The sequence below is a fragment of the Rhagoletis pomonella genome, unplaced genomic scaffold, assembly GCF_013731165.1.
Source record: "Rhagoletis pomonella isolate Grant_MI unplaced genomic scaffold, Rhpom_1.0 Rhpom_scaffold_00017, whole genome shotgun sequence".
NCBI classification, from domain to species: Eukaryota; Metazoa; Arthropoda; class Insecta; order Diptera; family Tephritidae; genus Rhagoletis; species Rhagoletis pomonella.
Genome location: NW_023458571.1, coordinates 4,428,448 through 4,439,261, shown reverse-complemented (window position 1 = coordinate 4,439,261; position 10,814 = coordinate 4,428,448). Strand labels below are relative to the sequence as shown.

Below are 10,814 nucleotides of genomic sequence, written 5' to 3'. Positions count from 1 at the left end.
TTCAGAAAAACGAAAACTGCGATATTTTAGTAACTACTGAAGATAATTCACTCAAAATTGATATTTGCAATGAGTTTTAGACGAAAAATAAGAATATTATAAAATTTTGGCAAATGGGCGTAGCCACGCCCACTTATGGTTACATGTGTATATCTTGGTAACCGCTACACCAATTTCTTCCAAACTGGGCACAGTTGTTGGGCCTGGTACAGCATACCAACTGGCCGAAAATTTCTAAAATCGGATATTAACCACGCCCACATCCCATATAACGGTAATTTCGAGAAATACAAAATCTTCGATAAATCAGTAAATATTGAAGCTAATTTATTCAAAATTGATGATTGCAACAATTCTTTACCAAGAAATACGTTTATGACAAAATTTTGGAAAATGGGCGTAGCACCGCCCACTTGTGATCACATATATGTATCTCGCTAACCGTTCTAGCAATTTGCACCAAGCTCGGTATGGTTATTGTGCTTGCCACATAAAAGCAAACCGTTGAAAATTGCTGAAATCGGACTAAAATTGAGGCCGCTCTTCATATAACGGTAAATTTCAGATATGCTTGAAATTTCAATATTTCGAAATTTAAGGACGCTAATTTACTTAAAATGTATACACCCCGGCTTATCATGTAGCGGTAGCTTTCGGAAAGGTGGAAAACATATATTTAATACTTGCGCCGGGTATTTAATGTTCGGCTCCGCCCGAACTTAGTCTTTCTTACTTGTTTTTTCTTAGATTTTAAACTCTATGAGAAGACTGATAACTTAATTTCCAATACGGCCTTAAAGAAATTCAGTGGACATTTATGGTACAAGTCAGAAGCTAACCGGATTAGCACTCTTAGATGATGGTGTGCACCTTTCAGTTAAAAGTAAAATGGTGAAAAAGATTTTGACAATTGACAAAGACCTCCCGGAGTGAATCTGCCTCTTCAAGAACAATGGAGGGTTCCGGGTTACAACGCGTAAAAGTAACATCGCAAGACCTCAATAACTGGTTAAAAAAAGATTTTAGCGATTTCGTTACTCTGAATACTATTAAACTCTTTGAAAGGTTTGGACTGGAATTCAGTTTCATACTCTCTTATCCTGGAACCTGGAATTTGCGAAAAGACTTTACAGAAGCTCGCATTTTTTTTTCAAGTTTGAGTATAACTAACGATGTTGCAAAAAGAGGTGTGGCTTTGAAGCAGGAATATATATGGGCCAAGTTAAGTGCGAAGCAAATTTCCAGGAATTACTTATTGTATCCAAGGCCTTACGTTGAGAGTTTTCAACTTGTACTAAAGAAACTTTATCCAAAGACGCGTTTTGAAATTACTCGTATATTGTATAATATTTGAAAAATGTGTTCGCATGGAATAGTAGTTATGTCAGGAAGCTGGCTTTAGTATAATGTGGCATTACCTTTATTCTTTAAACGACATGGATTTTTTTTTATGAGACTTAATAAGAATATTGACTTCCGATACTAGGAACTTATTCTTGAACGTTTATTTGCCAAAAGTACTTCAGCGGCACTGCGCTAGTGAGTCATCCGCGATCGTATGCTGCGAATGCTGCCTTTCGACATAAGCTACAATTGCATACGAGCACAGATATGTACTTTAAACTTCTTGTGGCAGGAAAATCGGTATTATAAGGGACACCCTAACATACATACATATGTACTTAGGTTTGTATATCATATATATATATATGTATATATTTTAGTTGAAAGTACGTTTTGCTCGTCGCTCTCTTCATCGCTCCACTACATTCCTGTCCTTAGTTTTATTCAGATACCATAAATGTATGTAGCGAAACGGATCGAAATAACTTCCGCCTGATATACGTTCCACTATCGAAAACACTTCGAAAAACTGTTTGAAAACGCATGTCGAGAACGAGAGTTCTGCTGAGCGACAGGTAATACTTTTACGATACTTTTTCGGAACCCGTTCTCAATGGTTTTGTAAGTGAGAGTAGCGATGGTAAAAATCTAAAAACATAAGAAAAATATTTTTTTTTTTTAAATTTGCCCGATGAAAAATCCCAACAATCCAAATCTGACAATATATCACTATACATAATTTTGAGGGCCTGTAAATCCACTTTTCACAACATATTTATTCTATCTTTAAAATCTAAGGAAAAATAGTCATTTAAAAACTGATAAATCTCCAAAACCGTAAACGATTTTAAAAATTTTTTATAAAAGAATGCAATAATATTCCTCATAAAGGGATAAAAACTAGTGGGCAGGGTAGGGTTGCCAACATAGTCTAAGATATTTATTTATTTATTTATTTAAGTCTATGGTTTTACAGCACCTTACAGACTAGATAACATTAGACTTGGGACTAAATATAATTTTACCCCAAGGCCAACTTAAAAGAACAGCGACTGGAGAAAACATCAATATCTCTACTTCTGTTCATTAACGCATTGAGTTCACCTAGCATCCTAGAAATAGGCTCACTTTGCGAATATTTGGTTTTAAAGAATTCTACTGAGAAAATATCAAAATACCTTAAAGATCGAACAGGAATATTTGGTTTTTTAAATTGTAGTAATACAGGACATTCAATACTACCATTAAGAATGTCATGTACAAACATGAGCCCAGAAATAGTCCTTCTTCCTGCTAGAGTATGCATATCAATTAACTTACAGCGAGAAATATATGGCGGTATTGGCAAATCAAACTTCAACTGGTATAACGCAAATTTTAGAAAACTCTTTTTACACGCTCTACTCTTTTTGAGTGACTATCAAAATAAGGATTCCAAATGAGTGACGCATACTCCAGTTTCGATCTCACGATAGCATTGCATAAATTTTTTTGGTATAGGGATCTTTCAATTCAGAGCTATTCCTCTTTATGAAATCCAGTGACGAGTATGCCGTGGGAATAATGTAGTTTAGGTGCTCAATGAAGATATTTAACTCATTTTGAATGGTATGTATACCAGAGATAGTTTCTACATATTTAAAAATTTTCAAATGATCCGCATATAGGAGGTGATTACATTGTTTGAAACAAGCACTGGCATCAGTATAAAAAATTAAGAAAAGTAACGGACCTAATATGCTGCCTTGGAGAACGCCCGAAGTAGCAACATATGCATGAGACTTTACACTATCCACTGATACAAAATTGACTCGGTTGACTAGATAGGATTTGAGCCAATCCCGAAACTTGGAGTGAAAGCCAAAACAGCGTAACTTACACAATAATAACCTAAAACAAACTCTATCAAACGCTTTCGATATATGGGTATATATAGTATCAACCTGGCATCCATCGCCAAAAGAAGAGATGCAGTAATTTGAGAATACTGCTAGGTAGGTAACAGTTGAGCGTCCAGGAATAAAACCACGTTGGGAAATAGATATAAACGGCTTAATTGCAAAGATCAATTTAGTACTAACAGCTTTTTCAAACAATTTAGCAAAGTTAGTGAGTTTAGAAATAGGTCTGTAGTTGGAAATTTGGCATTTATCACCTGCTTTAAAAACAGGAGTAACAAAAGCTAATTTCCATTCATCCAAAAAAATGCCCAGTTTGAGAGACATGTTAAACAAAAGTGTAAGTGGTTCAGCAATTGAAGTAATGCATTGTTTGAGGAAAAATGCGGAAATTCCATGAGCATCAGCCTACTTCGAATTACTAAGTTCATTAATCGAGCAAGATACCTCCTCCTCGGATAATTTCAAACCTCCAAAATCCAACGGGGAAGAAAACCCTATATCGCCTAATTCCCCAAACGATGAGAGATCAACTTACTTATCAAAAAAACTAAAAAAAAATACATTTCAAATATATATAGTATTTTATTTAAAAGAAAAAGTAAAAACGATTTTTAACTGATGGAAAATGAAATTATTTTAAGCAAATTTGTTAATTATTTCTCAGTTATGTTCCCCTTTTTTGATTATAACCTCTTTTGCTTATAAACTCACCATGACCTTTTACTTTAAAGAATATTTCATTTAATATTATTATTTCAGAATAAAGGTCATCCATTTTAATAAAAATTTTTTCATGCAAATTACTGAAATATATTTATATTTTGATAGAAGAAATATAGTATTTTTGCGTACTATATTTTTTTCCAATAGTTTATAGTACGCCGACCTGAAAAACAGTACAATACTATATATTGTAGCACGGTTGGCAACCCAAGGGTAGGGTCTTGAAGTTAAAAAAAAATTCATGGGCACCCTAATGTTCATACGTATATAACACTCTACACGCACAAGGCGATTCCCTTTCTGAGTGCCGTACATCTTTGATCTAGATAGCCTATATCTATGTCCTCGCATGCCTTGATATTCAGACGAATTGTTAAAATGGCGAATTCGCAAGAAACCATTCGACCACATCGTTCCAAGGAAGGTATATCAATGCCTTCATTTGGACGGTATTCGAAAAACCTCAGGACTTATTTAGCCAATGTACCTGGCAATTTTTTGTCCTGTAAAACAGCGGAGATCATGGGCGCTCCCATAACATAAAGATATCCTTATTTTCGATATTCTTCAGTTCTAGGGGAGGGAATACGAAAATTCTGAAAAGTTGATATTTCTGTGCATATTTTGATCAACCTATGTAATACATACTTATGCATGTTATTTAAATTTTTCTTTTTAGAACGGAAGCTGTTTGTTGGAATGCTGAATAAGAAGCTAAACGAGAACGACGTACGGAAATTATTCGAAGTTCACGGCCCCATCGAGGAGTGTACGGTGTTACGTGATCAGAGCGGCCAAAGTAAGGGGTGTGCCTTTGTTACATTTGCAACTAAACACGCAGCGATATCAGCGATAAAATTGGTAATTCCTATTGTTTTAGTAATGTTTAGCTAACGAAATTTCAATCAGATTAGCCACTTATTAAAGAAAAAACATTATTTGTTAATCGAAATTGTTTTCCGTTTTTTCACAGACTTTGAATCAAAATAAAACAATGGAGGGCTGCACTTCCCCGCTTGTTGTGAAATTCGCTGATACGCAGAAGGAGAAGGAGCAGAAGAAAATACAGCAAATTCAAGCAAATCTTTGGAATTTAGCATCAAACATAAATATACCAGTAGGTCAGACTTCAACCACCGTTTCAACCCCAGTACTTGCGAATCCGCCACAGCAGGCGAGCCCAGTATTGGGGCCCGAGGCTATTACACCGGCGTCCTTGCAATTGATTCAACAGTTGCAAGCGGTTGGACTGCAACAACAACTGCTGCAAGGTGCGTACCCACAATGGCGACCACTGTTTATGGTCATTTTGTGGCTGAGAGTACTTGTTGGGCGTATACATGTTGCTTCGCTGGAATTAGGTGGTTAATAATTAATTTCAAAATATTCTCTTTGATGCAGGTTTGTGCGCCCAAACGAGTACCACGGACACAGCAACTGCTGCCGCCGCCGCAGCTGGACTGTTACCACCGATGACGATACAAAATTTGGCCGCCATCGCGGCCATGACACAACCCTCTCTAAGCAACGCTGCCACTAACCCGGGAAGTGCGCATATAACAAATACAGCAGCTCTGTTATGTAAGTTCGATCTTCGTGTAAATTTTGTTCTAATATTTTTTTTTTTACCAGGGAAGCAATTTTAAGAACCTTAAAACCTATAAAAAAGGTATAATAAAATACCAGGAAAAGGCACTAAAATCAGCAAAAAAGTACTAAAAATAAAAGGATAGGCAAACAGGCAAATTATGTATATACACAAGACTGCATCACCAAAAAAAGTTGCGGTTTTTCCGTCGGTATTACAAAATGTATTATATTTTAAGACGTCCACCGAAATATTTCGGAAAAATATTAAGATTAAAACGAGCTGGTCCGATTTGAAAGTACCTCCAAAAATGGAGTTTTTTTATGAATAAAAATAGTTTCTTAAAGAACTTTTCGAAAAAAGTCACCTCAGATGACAAAACAGATTAGGCTTAAAAAATCTGCATAAAAATATTTATACATCTTTTCAACGGAATCGTAATAATGAGATTTTTGATGCTGTTTTTTTTTTACTTTTTTCAAAGATTGATTTACGAAAAACTTAAATAACTGGGCCAAAACTATTCTGATTTAGACTTATGGGATCTCGGTAGAAAGGTATTTTCCCACTATTTTTATTTATGTGCCAATTTTTTTTCTTTTTTCAAATACCAACACATCTTAATTCAACTTTGAATGATGTTCGTTCATCCTACCTTTCTCTTTAATCCTTTGAATGAGCTTATTAGCAAAGAAATAAAATGGGTGTGAAAATACCAATTATACCTCAAAAGTCTAAATCGGAAGAGTTTAGGTTCAGTTATTCAAGTTTTTCTTACACCATTATTTGAAAAAAGTTAAAAAACAGCATCAAAAATTTCATTATTACGATCTACAAATCGTACAGAGCCAGATTATACATCAAATTAAAGTGCTCGATCTGAGACTTTGCACAAACTTTTCAGATTTAAGATTCATTGAACCATTTTCTAAATATTTGCGTCGAAAGATTTAAAAATTTTTACACTGAGCAAAGCATTGCTACGTTCATTGCGTTAGGGAGCGCCTCAGCGGAACATAAGAGAAATGAATATTGTTCCATTTATTCGCTTTCGTCTCTGGTTTTATCGATCAAATCATTGCTACGTTCCTGAGCATGAAGGTATTCTGGAAACGCCGGCGCTACTGCCCATAAGGTAGATTCCAAAGAGCCATGAGGCTTCTAATCTTATCATGTCATCAGATTATAATTTTATTTAATTCATTCATTGAATTCAAATGTTGAGTGACTGCTGCTGATGATTGGGCGAACAGAAGAAAGTCTATATACAGTATATTTTGCTTAGCTGCCCATCCTTCTTTGCACGAAAAACTTGTGCACTTAACCGAAAAAAGCACTTAAGCGAATTTTCTTTATTACTTCAATGAGGAAGGTATCCGAATCCCTATGAAACCATATAATGGAGGAGCACTTACCACGTGGAAATTACTGCAAGCGAAATTTTTACCGAATGGTATCTAATTATCTATATAACTACATGAATTGATAGCCATTTTCATTGTTCTGCGAGATGAGCAAAATAAATAAAAGCTTGTAAAATTAGGTAATTGTAGGGCCAGTGCAGGTAAACCTAATACTTTCTTTGATAGTTAGTAGCACAGTTTTTAAGGCATGTATCGCCTATGTGCAGGTATGTTGAATGCATCTATCGGAGGAGTTTCCTTATAAATGTTAAAAATAGTGCCGCTAGTGCGCATTTTAGGGTAGGTATCTTAAATGTGCACTTCAGCATAAAGGCAGCAAAGCAAAATATACTGTAGTATATACATTAGGTTTCCCATCGAAAATGCTTTTTTTGACAATTTAAAGATCCTACCCCCTAATTTTGTTCGTTTTTATGAGAAATATAATTGCCTATTTTTATAGAATTTTTAAAGGCCATTTAGAGGTCGCGGCCTGTCGATTTAGGTCAGAAAATACGATTTTCTAGATTCATGAGTTTTTGAATGACTATTTTTGCTTAAATTTCAATGAATTTTTTTAATTTTGTCCATCGATAACTTCCACAATTTGAAAATATGTAGTGCTAACGTACAAAAAAATGATTTTCGATGGGCACTCTAATATACATACATCTCTATGTACTTAACAAATCAGTATGTACTATTTCAATTTAAAGAAATAAAAAAATGTAAAGGTTACGTTATTGGGGTAATTTATGTCGCTATCAATAAATTTTTGCAATAAGCTTATCAACCGTTATGTTAAATGACGGAGTTCTTACGATTTTTTGCGGGTTATATATTGAAAATAAGGTTGGCCTACTTTTTTCCAAAAGTATAACCCATCAACTCCCACCAGAACGGGCCTTTTTGACACACTGTTTGAAAACTGGCTTATAAATGGTTAACATTTCCACTAATATTTTAAGCGCCAAATTTTTCTAAGGAGAACAGAATGTAATGCAAAATAATAGTAATTTTTACCAAAAAGAGGGACTTTAACTCTGTGTAGAAAATATTGCGATGCGCGGGAGCAAAACCTTCCTGGGGTTTGACCACCACTTAAGAATACTAACGTAAGTTTCACACAGCCACCTAGTTCTTGCATACGTCTGTGGGATCCCAGAATAAAGTAACTTACGAATGTAAAAATTAGCAAAAAAAAGTGTTTGCTTTTTTTAAAATTCTGTTTAAAATATTTAAAAAACACACAGGAAAATCAACTAGTCTTTGTTTTATCTCCAATAATTGAGGAGTTAGATGCAATAAGGGCGCTTCTGTTAAAACTGCTTTCTGAGATATTGGCGTTAAAGGTTTTGATGTGTTATAACAAAGTAGTATTGTTGTAGTATTGAAAAAAAATTTCTACTGCGGAAAAAATCGTCAGATTACCAGTATTCGACCCTAATTTAACTGTAATAAATGCTTTCGATCGAAAAACGTGTTACCTATGTTTTTTCAGAGTTACGCTTTTTTTTGAAATGTTCAGTGGCCCAAATTATGCAAAAAAAAACCCTTTTAAAAATGTAATTTTCATTTCGTAAAATAGTGTTTTTATACGAGTAGTATTTAGTTCCTTCGAGCGGTGTATTTCAATGTGCATACAACATGAAAATTTTGTACAAAATTCCTTAGGCGCCGAACGCCTTTTTACATACAAAATAAAATAATATAAAAAAATATTTTTTTTAAATCAAGCTTTTATTTAACATGTACAAACAAAAGAATAAAATAAAGTAGTGTAACAAAAGATTTTTTAGCAAGAAATTTTTTTAAAGACTTCACTAAAATTAATAAAATAAAATAAGTTAAGCTTTCGTTAATGTTACTAAAAGCCAAATAGTGAAAGGAGTTACTCAAACTCTAATGAAAATTACTAGCAATTTGTACTGATTTACTTCGTATTTAAAAAAGTACATTTGGGTTGTAGGTTTGTTGTGTATGTGGAGATTCTTGCAAATAATTTTGAAATTTATACACACACACAGAATTTCTACTGGGTATGTATGTATGTAAGTTAACTACCTACAAATGTATATATGTATATCCATACATGAGCGAACTTGCCATACGGAGTTATACCGCGCGGTACTTACCGGTACCTTTATAATGAAAACAGCTCTTATAAAGATTTTATTTTCTTTTATTTTGTTGTTGTTTTTATTTTATCTTAAACTGAAGCATTTTCATCTAAGCTAAGGGCCCGTTGTTGATTTTGTAATTTTAGCAAAAGTCATTATAAACCATTGATTGAAAACGAAAAACGTGGGGCGCATGCAATACAAAGCATTAGATTTTTTTGACAATAGTCAAACTACATACCATAGACATAAAATTTCTGCAGAGAAAGTACAAATTTGAGATCGATTTTAAGCGGTCGTTATTCATATATCCACATTCATACATACATATATTACTATTCATATCAATTCAGGTCTATGACATGCGCCCAACGCTTTGCATTTTCAATCTCATAAATGGTAAGAAGTCATTATATTCTGCTAAAATTTCAAAATCAAAAGTTATCTATACAAATTCTATGGGACTAAGAAATATTATTTTCTAATTTTTGCGTTTAAGCTTTGTATATTAAAAAATTTTATTTTATTTAATTTATTTTCTACTTTTCTGTCTTGTCTGTACAAAATTTTGCAATAGATATTAAAATAATTCAACTTGCAGTGAAAGAGAACAGAAGACTATGCAAGCAAAATGTTGTCTATGGCTATTTAGGCGATTTTGCAACTGGTCGATGGGCAGTTTTGCCAAAACATCGACGATATGTATGTATGCTAGGCACTTATGTTAGCTTTAAATTTTGACGTTTAGGCAGCTCCATATGTTTGTCTTCATCTTAAGCAGGGATCACTCGATTTGTTCATTTTGGCAGGTACAGAGTGGTGTTGTTCGGAAATTCTTTTATTGAGCTGAACTCAAGTTTCTAAACAACACCACCTTTTCACTGCCAAAATGTACAAATCCGTACAAATGTACAAATCGTGTGATCTCCACTTAACAGCTTTTTACCACGCTTTTTACAATGCTTTTCTCAAGTTGCAATGTTGTATGTCCAGACCACCATGTAGCGAAGCTATTTATGGCAAATTCTAGATATCAGCCTAGTCTAGATATGAACCTCGTTGTAGGCTTCATATTAAGGAGATACAATTAGAAGACTCTAGATCAAGGGTGGCCATTTCATAGGCAAAACTATCCTATCTTTTAAGTTGGAACCAACACGACACGGGATTTTTAAGAACGTTGTGAGAAGCATAGAAAAAATGTCGATGAAAAAAAAAATATTTCTTCTCGGGTTCAAAACCATCCTATCTTTTAAGTTGGAACCAACAATACATACCCACAAAAATTTATTGAAATCGGTTAAATAAAAAATATTTTTTTCTGGGGTTCACAACTATCCTAACTTTTAAGTTGGAACCAACAATACACACCCACAAAATTTCATTGAAATCGGTTAAACGTAAGTAGTGTAGCAAAGCTATTTGAAGCAAAGTCTAGTCTATATATGAACCTCGTTGTAGGCATCATATCAAGGAGATACTGTTAGAAGACTGTAGATGTCACCCCGCCAGAAGAAGTTAAATATTGCGCCTAAATAACGGGTGATTTTTTTGAGGTTAGGATTTTCATGCATTAGTATTTGACAGATCACGTGGGATTTCAGACATGGTGTCAAAGAGAAAGATGCTCAGTATGCTTTGACATTTCATCATGAATAGACTTACTAACGAGCAACGCTTGCAAATCATTGAATTTTATTACCAAAATCAGTGTTCGGTTCGAAATGTGTTTCGC

The 10,814-nt window shown here is 34.1% G+C and overlaps 1 protein-coding gene across 3 annotated transcripts in view; it reads left to right on the top strand.

Moving 5' to 3' along the window:
• Positions 1–4,647: 4,647 nt before the first annotated feature.
• LOC118749524 (CUGBP Elav-like family member 2) overlaps positions 4,648–10,814 on the top strand; it is a gene marked incomplete at its 5' end in the record, with an annotated part of 442,012 nt that continues 435,845 nt past the window's right edge. For all 3 annotated transcript variants that reach the window (XM_036484332.1, XM_036484331.1, XM_036484329.1), the window contains 3 exon segments: positions 4,648–4,829; positions 4,942–5,239; positions 5,370–5,549. In XM_036484332.1, coding sequence (XP_036340225.1) covers positions 4,648–4,829; positions 4,942–5,239; positions 5,370–5,549 — 660 coding nt within the window.